The sequence below is a fragment of the Diplotaxodon limnothrissa genome, linkage group LG16 (genome assembly GCF_057381915.1).
Source record: "Diplotaxodon limnothrissa isolate DT_005_m linkage group LG16, D_limnothrissa_male_GT1.1, whole genome shotgun sequence".
In the NCBI taxonomy this organism is placed as follows: Eukaryota; Metazoa; Chordata; class Actinopteri; order Cichliformes; family Cichlidae; genus Diplotaxodon; species Diplotaxodon limnothrissa.
The window spans coordinates 38,033,294-38,047,808 of record NC_140611.1 but is presented as its reverse complement, the minus strand read 5'-3'; the positions used below and the strand labels follow the sequence as shown (position 1 = coordinate 38,047,808).

General features: G+C 46.3%; 1 protein-coding gene across 1 annotated transcript in view; it reads right to left on the bottom strand.

Moving 5' to 3' along the window:
- Nucleotides 1–354: 354 nt before the first annotated feature.
- Nucleotides 355–14,515, bottom strand: part of ptpn4a (protein tyrosine phosphatase non-receptor type 4a) — a 67,423-nt gene continuing 53,262 nt past the window's right edge. The window contains exons 15-27 of the mRNA XM_085374418.1: nt 13,439–13,600; nt 10,200–10,359; nt 9,406–9,489; nt 9,107–9,163; nt 8,761–8,917; nt 6,872–7,038; nt 6,578–6,668; nt 6,293–6,354; nt 5,237–5,383; nt 4,682–4,810; nt 1,750–1,898; nt 1,188–1,323; nt 355–1,106 (exon numbers count right to left, since the gene is read on the bottom strand). Of these exons, the coding sequence (XP_085230544.1) occupies nt 723–1,106; nt 1,188–1,323; nt 1,750–1,898; nt 4,682–4,810; nt 5,237–5,383; nt 6,293–6,354; nt 6,578–6,668; nt 6,872–7,038; nt 8,761–8,917; nt 9,107–9,163; nt 9,406–9,489; nt 10,200–10,359; nt 13,439–13,600 (1,885 nt within the window). The 3' untranslated portion in view covers nt 355–722. The remainder of the gene's footprint in view (nt 1,107–1,187; nt 1,324–1,749; nt 1,899–4,681; nt 4,811–5,236; nt 5,384–6,292; nt 6,355–6,577; nt 6,669–6,871; nt 7,039–8,760; nt 8,918–9,106; nt 9,164–9,405; nt 9,490–10,199; nt 10,360–13,438; nt 13,601–14,515) is intronic.

The following is a 14,515-nucleotide window of genomic DNA, read 5'->3' as shown; positions in this document are numbered from 1 at the left end:
ATCGAGTACCAAACTCCCCCCAGCGCCGAACGAGAGGCGAGACGAGAAAGATCAAAGCAAGTACAATAAATTAAATCACTGTTGTTGTTTTTGCCCCCCCAAACCACAAAAATCAAAAGAAATAATGAAGTAGTTCGAAGAAGAGGAATCACACTACTTTACTACCTAAGATTTAATCAGGAAAGCATGAAGCTCTAGACTTGTACAAACAAAACATACAGCGTTTTTTTGTTCAGTGGACAGGGTTTGACACAAACTAAAACACAATAAATACTCTGAGGAACAAAAGATAAGGTTTTTCTCTTTATCTGCTAAAAGGACACTAAAAAAAAAAAAAAAAAAAGGCAGGTCCGTCTGGCAGACTCACTCCGAAGGGGACAGGGCAACCCTTTGGGATTTAAAAAAACTAAAATAATAAGAGAGAGAGCGGAGGGGAGGCTTTCCATCCACAGTGGCCGCCCTTCCCCTTCGTACTTATGGCACTACAGCAACTCCCCATCCACGTTTTATCATCTCGTTCATTCTTTGATTCTTCTTTTCGTTACCCTGAACATTAACTCCCCCTAAAGGTACCTGTTCGACACAGCTGGGTTTTTTAACTCATCACGTCCAAAGGTTTTCATGTCAGTTTGTCTGTTCGTTTCATTTTTTGTCAGCTTAAAGTGCAACAGTGCTTTTGTTCTCTCGTCCGGCCTCCTCCCGGTGAGCCCCGCCCACCCACGTCACGGGTTAGCGGGATCGGGGTTCGCGCTGGTCTCGCTCGTCACGCTGGTGGCACTGGCGACGCTCGGCTCCTCCACTTCCTCCTCCTCCTCCTCTTCTTCCTCTTCCTCCCCCTCTTCTGTCACTTCTCCCACATCCAGCACCTCGACTTCGTCGTCATCCTCTCCGTCCAGCTCTTCTTCCAGCATCTCCACCTTGGCCGCCTCCCCTTTCTCTGCCGTCGCCGCCTCGTCTCGCTCCTCTCCCGCTTTCTGCTGCTCTTTCCGCTCCTCCTTCTCGTCAGCCGCCTTCTCTCTCTGCTGGTAGAGGGCCGTCTTCAGCGGCTTGAACAGGTCTTCCTCGTAGACCTTGAGGATGGCCTCGCACACGAAGCGGTACTGGCTCTGAAAAGAAAAGCGGAGGCAGAGTTTAAGCTTTTAAAGTTTACAGCGTCGGAGAGCAAGCGGACGGTGCTGCGTACGCACAGGTGTCTGTATCATCATGGCCCGCTGATCTCTCATGGTCTTGACAATTTCTAGAGGATACACCGGCTGACCGCACTCCATCAGACACAGCGCCGTCTCCATGGTGATCAGAACGCCCGTCCGACCAATCCCAGCGCTGGAAAAAAATCAAGAAAGATCATTTGATTGTTAATAACACACACTAATTATTTAACGAAGTAACAAAAATCTCTGTAAGGAGCAAATAAGCTAAATTCCAACAATTCTGAGACTTTATGGATATCATTTGTGCGCTATATTGTCACGGTACTGCCCACGCTGTGAAGGAGGCGGGACTTAAGGTATAACAAATTGCCCTGAAGGAAGTAATGAGGAGCAGGTGAGAGGTGTTCAAACATTTGAGACCTGGGAAAGGAGAGAAATCATTTTCTGGTAACGGAAACTGGAACTTTTCTTGGAAGTAAACCTGTTTGGAAGAGTCACTCGTTTCACTACATCCATCGTTTCCAGCTCAGACAGGTTAACTTTTATCCTGTAATCTTTGGCTCGCCATGGTCACATGGTTCACACAGAATGGCCGTACCTGCAGTGCACCACCATTGGCTGGTCCTGTCCAGCCCGTTTGGTCCGTACGAGAGCCACAAAGTCCAGGAAATCAGTGGAGTCGTCGGGAACGCCGTGGTCGGGCCAAGCCACGTACTGAATCTGAGTGATTTCCCTCTTTTGCTCGCTCTGAACACACACACACACGCACACACACGCACACACAGAAAATAAAGATCATCAGTGGACGAGCAGTGCTGGATTCTGGAGATGCAGATACAGTAAAGATGTTTGAGATGTGCACACGCTGATGAGTAATGGGATCAGAATTCCTGACAGGCAGTGAAAATTGTGCCGTGGGCCCGCTCTGCAAACTCAGACCTACGGTGTAACGTCAGTCTGATCCACAGAGCTTCAGCCTTTCGACCTACAGGACCCGAGGCTACCCTCCCAACACCAGACGCCACCGGACACTCCCAAGGTCCTGCATCCAGGATTCTCCGGCTGGCTGGAGCAACGGTGTAAATACAACACGTTTAAAAGGGGAAGTTAGACACGGCTCGACTCCGCAGCAGTGACGCTGCTCTGCTGCATGTGCTGCAGACCGCGAGCGTTACAGACGACATCAGATCTGCTCTGCTGAACAAACACCGATGATACAGTCGTCTGATTACCCCGGGGCTCATTTTTCTGCAACGTCTTTACACCAATACATCAACAGCCAGCCGATACTAGCCCGACTACAAATGCTCCTTTATGTTTTTATGTAATCTTTTACACAAAGACTTCTTCTTCATGATGGAGGGCACTGAAGACCAACTGAGGGTATTCACCCTGACCTCAGTGAAGACCTAAAGCTCACAAAGAATTCCTCACTTTCAAATGTCAACCACACTCACGCCAAAACAAGGAATTGTATTTTATGTGGGAGACCGCTAAGCATGTTTCACTGAGCTCTGCATCCTGGGGATACACAACACAGAACCCTGTTTGTGTAATTATGTTATGAAACGGGTAGAGCGAAGAAGTAACAGCAGTTTAATTCTTTTTACTCTGCTGGACACATTTGGTAAATCACATCTTATGAAAACATTTTTTAGTGTCTCTATTAGACACTGAATAAACACAAGAGATCTTCTCTCTTTTATCGATTCATCAGGGACAAGAAAAATACAAAAAAAGGTCCAACCATGATGGAAAAATCGAAGTTGGCAGGATTTAAACCCCACGGGATCACCGTGACACACAAACACACACCCTGCAGAAGAAACCAAGCACTGACCACCGTTTCTTGTGCGAATCAGAGCCGCTGTGTTCCTCTTTAATACTGCCTCGCCGTATCGCCATGGTAACACATCTATCTCCATAGCAACAATCACAGGCAGAGGAGAATGCTAATTGGCTCCTCTTATAGCCGTATACTTTAAAGGTCATGCTGCGCGGACCGCACGCAGGAAAGCGATCGGGAAAAACAGACAGCTGATCCGGCACGAAAGCTCGCCGTTTGGACGCTACGTTTACACATCACACATGTTACACGCAGCAAACAAACAAAAGCCTTCGGTTTACTTATTCATACCAACTTTATATATCAACTCCCCGAACAGTGCCCATTTAACAGGAGACAATACAGCAGCATGTGGTTTACTAAAGGGGATCCATCATCCTTTTTTTACCGTTTCCATGGCGAATGCTCATATTAAACAATCGGTGAGGTCACACAAATAATGCCTGTGAGCCAAAAGTTTCATTTCTTGCAGGTTTTTCTGTTCTTGGGTCTGTATGACGTCACCGAGAGTGGACGTCCAGGCGCAGAAGCCCCGCCCACCTCCCATGTGTGTGTGTCGCTGCACTTAAAAAGCCTGGGCTCATGCTTCACTCTGCATCTCTGGCACATTCAGAGGCACCTCCTTCAAAAAGAGGCACACGAACAGCTGGGTCAGCTGATTTGTAGCACTGAATACCCCAAACTGGCCTCCCCCTCCTCTTCCTCACAGGGAGATCAAGGCGGGATCTGCTGTGCTCATTTCCAGAAAGATATCTGTTTACTTGGAGTCAGAGGAGCTTTGGAGAAATCCGTTGGTTCGTGTTCCTCATTCTTTTCAAACCATCCTCCTTAAGATTAAAAGATAAGAACAGAGGGGTAGGTGGAGCCAGAGCGGGGTGTGGATGACCATATTAAGAATATCTATGCTCTCTGACATCATCAGAGTGATGAAAACAAACCCACAAACCTGCCAGAGGCGAGGCTGCCGGACACTGGCGCCACCGGGCCCTCTGACCAGCACCAGCAGACACAGGTGAAGTGTCTCGCCCAAGGACACAACGACCGAGACTTATTTGTTCTAGTATTCGTTTTATTTGTTTTTTGAAATGACCATAAAAAATATAATAAATGAAAGTATCAAACAAAGAATCTAGTTAAAGGGGGTGGTTCTGTTTTGCTCTCAGGCCGCCGTGGCTCGTTCTGGCGCCCGTGCTGTACTCTGGCTGTGTGTGGTTTAAAAGCATGAAAGAACTAAAAGTGCGCCGCAGCACGCCGCAGCACGCCGCAGCACGCCGAAGGCTTCGACGCCACGATCGAACCGAACTTACGTCCCCGTTCTTCAAACCATCCTCATCCCACTCTCTGTTCCTCTGCTCTCCGTCTTTCTCCTTTTCTGCAATGTGGCCGACTGGAGTGTTTGGGTTGTCGTGGCAACCAGATCCCAATATGTGGCCCGCGTGCTGCAGCGGGAGCCAGAAAAAGAACAGCCCACACTGGTCACTATGGCAACACACCTCCTCGGGGTCCTTCGACAGCTCATCCTTCCTGAGACGCGGTTCCCTCTCTGAGATTGGACCCGGAGTCTTCCTCTGGGGCGCCCTCGCCCGCCCGGGTCATCGGCTTTACTTTCTGATGTGATCTGGCTGTGTGTGTGTGTGTGTGTGTGTGTGTGTGTGTGTGTGTGTGTGTGTGTGTGTGAGTTTACCGGTGTGTGTGTGAGGGTCATCTCCCGGACCAGGAAGGCAGAGTTGCCCTCTTCATTGTGGCACGTGATTTTAAAGTCTCCGTATGTGGCGCTGTTGTCAGGGTTGGGCCAGTACTGGTGACACTTCACCTGTAAACACATCAAACACCTTATGACTCTCAGCATCTACCCATCGCGTCCTCGCCGTTACATTTCAAACCATTAAACATGTCCAGTTTCTCCAATTTCTCATCCCTGGATGTAAACTGTAGATCGAGTCCAGAGATTTTTTATCTGCACCGTGTCTGGAAGCTTCGTTGTTACGTAATGTTGTGTTAAGGATTACTTCTTTCCAAAACTAACAACGGCTTGAGCTGCAGAGAAGTCTGCAGCGTGTGAGACTTTGCAGACTTTTGTAAATAATTAAATATACTGAGGCATTACGACGCAGCTCGACCAGACGCCTCAGCGTCGTAACCTGTGCCGCTTACCGGCGAAACGTTAAATTCAAACGGCTCTTTCTAACAGTACATTTTCAGTTTCCTGCCCTCGTCCTTGAAGAGATCTTTTACATACCCGCCCCCTCTCGACCTGGGTGGTCAGCATGACCACCATGGATGAGCCCTGCTCCCACGTCATCTGCCAGAAGTCGGGGCAGGTGTTGGGCAGCGGGCCCTGGCACGCGATGTAGCGGTTTATCAGGCTGGACGCAGGAATCTCCATCTACACAGGACGACACACACACACACACACACATCAGAGGTTCAGGTTAAAGAAGCAGAGACTGCATTAGATTTGCATCTTACTCCAACTTATTTTGTTGTTTTTTTGGATCAGCGCTTGTCCCAATACAACATGTCATTAACTACACTTTCTAGCTAACAGAGAATAAATGAATGGTCATTTTCCATGAGCGTCCCAACTCTATCAAATCAAATAACAGTCAAATTATCCCAGGTCTTTATCAGATTACCTACAGCCCCTGAATTAATAATGACACTGATGAGAAGCTGGATTTGTTCATGCTGATTAGACGGCGAGGAAGCAGGGCCTGTGTCCTTCACGCCGAACAACTACCGATCACAGAGTGAACAAGGCTTTAAAATGCCGCCCTTCACACTGAAACACTGTTTGCAAAGGTTGTCGTGTTTGCTGCAGGGAACAAACCTCCAGTAGGTCTGAGAAGGCATGACATGAACAGACAGAGCCACCCACAGGAAGGAGATTCAATTCATTAAAATATTACGCTCTTATATTAAATTCTTACCAAGAAGCACCTGTTCTCTGTTTGTAACCCTCTTCTACACGCAAGCTGCCGTTAGCTTTGAAAAATAAAGGCCTGGCGGGCCGATACCACAGCCTGCCATGTGGCAGAGCCAGCCCAAGAAGTCTGCGCTCCAGTTTCAGTTACTTAGCATAACTACCAGATGATGGGTGCAGCTTTCCAGGATTCACTGACAAACTAGCACTCAAGCCCCTCGTCCAAATATGGCCACAAGGACCCAAACTCACGGCTCCGAAACTGGAGCAGCGTGTGATATGATAGTCCTGTTCAAATGCACCGGCTGCGATTCAGCATCAGTGTAACAGAGCATCACGCAAGCAAAACTGCAGACATTAAAGATAACTCACATTGATGTAATTTGCATTGATGTAATCATCTGTGCTTTTCAGAATGACGCGGGTGGCATCATCTGTCGGGAGAGACGAACAAGAGAAGGGGGTCAGATTAGGCAAAGAAAAACAGCAACAAGTCCAAACTGTGTCTTTAATGCATGTTTGCATTTAAGGAGGATTTTATCTTTTGTTCTCGGGTCGTTACTTTGTTACTTCTGTTAAAAGTTGTTGGAAAAAGTCAGAAAATAGAAGTCGAGGGGAAATGATGAGAAAAAGGAGAAAGTTTGAGGGGTCACGTACAGGGAGAGATGTCTCTGTAGCGATTTTTGGAAACGTTCTGAGGTAATTTGGCACACAGCATCGTCATCCCCGGCCTCTTCCTGTACAGTTGCTGCAAGACAAGGAACACAAATATCAGCATTTGTCTTTGTTTTGTGCGTTTTTATGTATTATAAATTTTAAAAGCGCATAAATCAGGAACGTGGAGGAAAGAATTAATCAACAAAATATTTTAAAATAAATGACAAACCACCGACTCGAGCCTGCAGTTTCACGTGTGCGTGAGCGTGTGAACTTTTTTCGTGTCCTTCTTACATCAAACTGTGCCAGTATGGCTCCGCCGCCCAGGCCTTCCTTCAGTGCGACCATAGAGTCTCTCAAAGCATGCTGGTCTAGCTGGGCCGGGTCCTGAGGGGATTTCTCAGGGATGTACTGAAAATCTGGCTCTGGATCCACCTTCTCCTCCACCACGTCATAGATGGCTGAGCAGGAGAGGAGAGGAAAACAAACTGTGACAGGAATCTATGAGCTTTTCCATCTGACACATATACAGATCACCGCTGCTAAGATTAAACAAAGTTCACAATAATGAGCTCAGCTTACATCCCTGTAAGGCAAAGGCTCTAATCTTGGATCCGCATGAAAGTGGTTGTGTCGAGCATGCGGCTCAAACCACGAGCTGCTCAAATCTGTCCTTTGCAGGAAGCAGCCAATCAGGAATGAGGAAGAGGAGGAAGAGGAGTCCAAACAGCTCGTTTAAGACAGTAGATAAAGGACTTACAGAGGACACGTTAACGCTCAACTGTAAGTCGTGCAAAGCTACACTAGTAGAGCCCAAGAATAAAAACATGGAGTTAAACAACAAACTTTTAAATACAACAAAACTCGAGCACAAAGAGAACACGTGTCCTCTGTGTGTAAATACTTACAGTCCAACATTTCAACAGCAAAACTGAATAACGTAAAGACTTCGATGGACTCTTCTATCTGCTTTGATCTGTTTCTGACCCACACACCAAACAGTTTCTCTGTTTCATCATCTTTAAGAGCACTTCTCCCCGCTTCGCTGATTAAAGGAGACGCTTCAGCATGAGTCTTCTATGTGGTGAACACACATACGGCCGAGACGTACGGATACCACCACGTGCGGCTTCGCAGATCTCGTTTCCACCAGTTTCTGACCACATTTCATTTTCAGGAGTGTGCTGCACCATGTGTTAATACGTTAAACTCAGCCTGTAAAACACTTCATTCGAATGTTTACGGTCCTTAAATTAAAACCGGCCGCACCGCACAAACTGCAAGTCTCATCAGGAGCAAATATTCAAACCCAGGAAGTGGCAGAAGAAGCTCACTAGCATACAAAGACACTCTGAAGGTTAAAGCCTGAAGAAAATATATGAGCTACTCACATACCTACAGTACTAGTGTTCGAGAGTACTTACAGTTTATACGTGTACAAATATCCTCTAAAAATCTGATCTTTCATTACTTTCTGTAAAGGCCTAAGTACCAGAAGTTTGCCTGTCGGTGTAAACGATCAGACATGACATCATGACCACCTGCCTGATATTGTGCTGGTTCCCATTTTGCTGTGGTAACCGCACCAAGATGTTAGCAACAGATACCTGTGAGGCCTGTGAGCTGTGAGGTGGGATTCATCAGACCAGGACACCTCCTTGCATTGCTCTGTGGTTCATTTCTGACGCTCACATGTCCGTTGCTGGCGTTTCCGGTGGTGAACAGGGGTCAGCATGGGCACCCCGACTGGTCTGGAGCTCAGCACACAGCAAACTCTGATGCTCGGTGTATTCTAACACCTTTCTATCAGAACCAGCATCAACTTTTTCTGCTGTTTGATCGAACCACACGGGTCAGCCTTTGCTCATCCGTGACCGTTGGCCACTCATGACCCTGTCGCTGATGCACACTGACCCCTGGGGGACACCCTGGGAATACCCCACAGGAGCTGAGGTTCTGGAGATGCTCTGACCCAGTTTGGCCTTTTGTCAAATCCTTACACTCGACCATTTTTCCTCCTAACATCAACTTTGAGGACAAAATATTCACTTCCTCCCTGATATATCCCGCCCACTAGCAGATGGCATGATGAAGAGATAGGTGTTATTCACCTCAGCTGTCAGCGGTCAGGATGTTACACCTGATCAGTGTTTAATGCACTGGGCACTCTAACAACCACTCACCATTAGGTCTGACCAATAGGATGAGCTCCCCGGAGTGGTTCTCACAACTGGCCTTGATGAACATGACTACCTGGTCATGGGTGTGGTCAGAGATGTCCCGCCCATTAATCAGGACTACCTGGTCGCCCTCGTTAAGGCGAGGCACACAGAGGTCAGCCTGAAGAGGAGAAAGAGAAGAAACAAATAAGATAGCTGAAGTTTTGTGTTTCTGGACGTTTTATACTAAAGTCAGCATCAATCTGACTCCACCACGGAGACCTCAGAGAGTTTGGCGGCTGAAGACGTGTTTTTATGAGTGAGAGGAAAAAATGTGCAAATGAGACAAATGAGGTTCTTGTTGACTTACTGAGGTTCCCGGAGCCACTCTAGACACAATGATGGGCATTTTCTGGTCAGCTCCACCCTGCAGACACACACACACACGTTAACAGCGTCTTACACAAACGTCCTTTTTATATTTAGGGTCGAGTTAACATTTGGGAAAGCAGTGCGGATGTGTCCGCGTGCTTACAGATGACGTGCCCACGGGCAAAGGTTTACACCAGGCATAGAAATAAGCTAGAAAAACACAAGTCAGACTGAGCGGCTGCAGGAGAGATAAAAGGTGGCGAGGGGAGTTTTCACTCCCGTCTCCTCAGCTCTCACCTTGACATTGAAGCCGAAGCGTCCGTGTTCATCCGGTCTCATCTTGATCAGGACCAAGTTATCGTGAGGGACTACTCCGTTCAGCTGGAAGAACACAAGTCATCACGTCAACATCACGGATCAGCACATTGTCAAACAACAGCTCCGAGCGCTCAGACTTTAACAGCGGCCGATCCTGTAAGCTTAATAGATTCATTCTCTTTCCTGTTACACGAGTACAACTGCAAATACATTACAATACAGACGGCTATAAATGCACCACAGTACACCAGAATAAAGTGGTTCACTTCAGCCCAACTTTTCTTGCATTTTTAGCACAAACGTCACTTTTTAAAAAATGTAACCAGTAAATTCAAGTCTGAAACACATAAAAAGAATGAAACAGAATGAGAAACTTCAACAGGTGTCATAATATTTGCAGGTATATGTCACCGTTTCCAAATCATTTAAAACCACCTCTAAGGTTTAGTCCCTTTTACACATACGTCCAAGCAGAGCGTGCCGCCTTCTTTCATCCTCATTTTGCCAGATTTAGAGACTCATAGAAGAAATAAGTCTTGGGACCAAAGACAGCAACGACCCCGCCTTTTTAATATGATGCCGGTAGATGCTTAACAGCCAAAACAATGAGCTAAAAGACTCTAAACAGCTTAGAAAGATTATATAAAAACGGCACAAATATAAAATACTCGGGGATTTCTCTTCATCTATTCAGATATTCAAACATCTAGAATCAGACGACTTCTGAAGCTAACACAGTTTCCATTTACTTTTTATGACGCCTTCGTACTGACCGTGGTCTTGTCGGCATTGACGGGAACGTCATACATCTCATTGAGGTGATTGTCCAGCAGGCTTTGCTGGGAGTGGGCCTGGATGATCTGGCTCAGGGTCTTCCTGCTCAGCTGCTTGGGCGGGAGAGCTGGAGGCTGGCCATCCACCCCATCTGGAGACCTGAGGGAGGCAAACGGCGGGAGGAAGAAGAAGAAAGCAGCAATAAAGCAAAAATGAAGGCGAGATGACAGCGAGAAACACGTTTCAAAGTCCTTTGTGTCGCCATTTGTTACGATACCGTTAGTAACACAGGATTTGTGAAGCTGCTGTGAGCGCTCGAGGACGGACAGCAAAGCCGCAAACATGCATTCATGATAACTACACAACAATGGTCTTCCTCTTTGTTAAAGAGGTGGAGTGAAGACAAATGGAGAAAAGCAGGCGAGGAGACCGTGAGAGACAGGGAGGCTTAATAGCACTGTGTTAGTCACAATGCATTAACCTCGATAAAAGGGCTGCTGGAGGAAGGAAAACATCCCCCCTCCATCATCCCGACAATAAAGAAGCAGTCGGCGTGTACGGCGAATCAGCAGCCAGGTGAGGCTTTCAGCATCATCAGGGCTCGGTCTCTGCTGCGTAAAAGCATTTCAGTGCATGTCTGCATCCACGCGTGTGCACTGCTGCGTACGGGCGCTCCTCGGGGGCAGAAGCACAAGTCAAAGAGCATTGCCTTTGTTTTGGCTTCTGCTATCACTGTCACTTTGTCTCTTAAACACACGAATGCAAACTAACATTTATTATGGGTCAAAACCAGGTCAGGCTTTCAGAGAGAGAGAGGGCAGCGCGCAGCAGGCCTGAGCCGAGGCTGCACATCATCCTGCATTATGCATCTGCTCGGCGCGACAGCCACAACCTTAGGCCAGCCCCGGGATGAGGACACGGCTAAGCCCTGCTTTTTAGCTTTCCTTCTATCAAATACTTCCATACTGGATCTATGTTTATCGCTCGATAAATTTTAAGAGGGAACCAAATGAGTGTGCAGTGACAGAAAAATCATATGCGGGTACACGAGAGGGCTAAAAGGAGCTGCAATAAAGAAAAATGTTGCTTTAGAAACCACAAAAAGACAAATTTAAGACCTGTTTCAGTGCACACCCAGTTTTTATTTTCCAACTAAATAATTCACCAAAGCCTGCCTTTGCTTTGAATTCAGAGAAAAGAGTTTGATTACAGCACAGAAAATAATTTATTATGACAACTTTCATTTAGATGCACCAGCACATAATTTGGGTGCACGCGAAAACAACGCCACGCCTTCTGGCACTGCAGCGAGAAGTCTGCGTGTGCAGCGCCGCGCTGTTGTAAAGAGGATGACCCAATCGACGTTTAATCCGACAATAACAAACGAAAGAAAATCCACCGTGTCATAAACTCCCAGCTCCGGCCAAAGGCATAATCACGCCAGGCTTTTTCCCTGACGCTGTCAAGGAAATAAAGACACTGCAATTAAAAATAAGGATCCCTCCAGTGTACTGTGGTTAGCTAAACAGATCATTTTCAACTTCACGCCACTAGAAAACAGAACATTGGGGCTTTTTTTAAAGGGCGTGGTGACAAAAAGCAGATTCTCCTTTTAGTTTAACTGGAGGAAAATCTCCAACGCGTAATGCCGAGGAGTGATCCACCTGAAAACACGCAAGCAATGCTGCAAATATTCACTCGAAAAGGCAGAATTTATTTGATAAATTATATCAAAGCCAAACCACAGCGGTTCCAACCAGCGGCTGATATCAAAAAGTGATTCATGGTTGAGGTTCATAACCACTGAAGCTGAAAGACGTACTTAAAAACATTTCTTCTAATGGTTAGCGTCCCAATTCTCTTCTGCACAGTTGCAGAAAACATTCACAGCAAAAGGAACGTGGCTAATACTAAGTATAGCGCTGTGATTAAAACTGATAGATGTGCTTCTGAACAACTGTAGCTGAAAATAGAACAAATTTTAAAACAACGCTAACGCTTTGTAATAATTCGACCTTCAACTGAGCGTGCAACGTCACAGCAATTTTTGAAATGATATTTACCTATATGGACTCAAAGCTGGGTAGAATAACACTAACAACCGTTACAGGAAACAAAGGAATTGTACTGGAAGCTCATTTAAGTAGAACCTCGTGTATGTTACATTGTAACTAAATTTAAATAATGCATTCAAATAATTCCAAATACTTCACAGGCAGCATTATAAAGTGTAATCAAAATAATTCACCAGGTTTAATATTATCAGTGAATTCATAGCTTTTATATATTCTCTAAACCGTGATGTGTTTTGCTTTTAACCTGAACAGGTAACATGGATCATGAATGTCTCTTACTCACGGACCTGAGGTGCTTTGACACTAAATGTGAAGACTTGTTTTCATCAGGAAAGACTAAAGTCTGAAGGGTTAAACATGCAAACTCCAAAATAAAGCATCTGAGGTTCACCTCATAAAACGCTGTTTTGGCCTGTTTTTATTTCCACTACCACGATGGACGAAGCACACAATAACAGAGAGGGAGGAAGGGAGAGCAGGTGATTATGTCATGTTCTGGCTCCGTAACAGAGCGATGAGCCACTGACTTGGCGTGTTCGTCTGCGTGTGCAGCTTTGTAGGCAGAGGAACTACCACTTAAATGTTACTTAACCATCCTGACGTCCAACTGAGACATCCATCTCTCCTACCAGCTCGATGCAAGATTTCAGACGCCGAAGCAGCCGTGTGGAACTTTATTAAACGACTCGACGAATATTTCACAGTGTGAGAGCATTTTAAGGAGATCCAGAAAGCACAGATACACGCGCACACAGACACACACGCGCGTGCTAATTCCTAGTTCAGCCCTGTTGCACAAGCGCTCCGCCCTGCTATGCGCTATAAACACATTTTACGGGCTGTTTTTCAAAGGGTTCATCTTTCCACTGGGGCCAGCTAAGTGACACTGGGAGGGTGTGAACTGTCGGGAGAAGCCACAGACACCGACAGGCAGACTAAAAACAAAAGCTGTCAACTCAGCAGTACTCTCAGACTAAATCTGATGAGTAAAATGTAAATTAAAGGGTGTCTGTGTTCGGGGGACGCTCTATTTACGAAGCAGTCAAATTATGATCCAACCACCGCTCTGCCACCGAGTCCAAAGCTGATGTTTGCTGCCCAAATACAAAGAGCTTGAAGAAACGTGAGTGGGACGTGCGTTAAAGGAGAAGGAGACGACTTACGGTGTGGAGTCCAGGCTGATGCTGTTAGCCTGCGTGGACGACGCCGACTTGTGATTGGAGGAGAAGACGGGCAGGCTGGGTGAAGCGTGGATCACGTGATCCACCAGGTGGCCGACCGACGACGGCCGTAGTCGCGTGCCTTCTTGGACAAACAGCGAGTTCCTGACAAACAAACAGACGCAGACACACAGTGTTCAAGGGCAGCGATGGAAACGTGACCCCAAACGCATCATTCGTTTATTTACCAGCAAGACGTTCAGATTTAAAGCTCGTGATCTTTACAATTTAACTCTTTTTACATTCGCGTCTGGATTTATGTCAGCTGTAAGGCTGCAAGGAGGCATTGCTTATTAAAACATCCAGATTTGACACTTTAATGACGCTCTGCCTTCATCTGATTCATAACAGATGCTGAACAACTGGAAGATTATTCACCTGCTCTCTGTCATCTTTAAGCCTGCCTTACGATTTCTCCTCATGTAAGGCTGAAAGCCATAAATGGCCATTATGGTCGAGGAGATCCCAGCAGTGCTGCTCAGACTGAAGCCGATGTTTCTCTGGCTGAATACTGAGTTAACAAACGTTGTGGTAAAAGAGGCGGAGCCACTCAGAACCAGCAACGACTCTTGAAAAACTCGTTATCACCCACCAATTAATTCTTGACAAGTTCAATAAAAACACAAACAGGTGTCCAAAAGGAGAGAAAGAAAGCAGAAGTTGGACCAGAGCCTGGTCTGTTCTCTCCACAGTGAAGCAGACTTTTACCTGCAGAAATACAGCAGTTTTATTTACTTTATAAGCTTCTCGTTAATCTATAATAACAGAGCACAAGCTGACCTGAAAATAAACACAGCCTCAGCCCTGTGAGAGAGGAGTGGACGGGAAATATCCGATATATCCTGACGAAGGAGAAACTCCTCATCAGTGAACGTGCACTTTAACATTTAGTTTTCTTTACAGGTGAAACTACGCAGTGATCTTGAATATTGTTTAGGGAAAGGGTGGGGGAGCTGCAGGTTTTAGATGTGCTGGGATGAACACACCAGACTATTTTCTTTTCCCACATCGGCACAATCT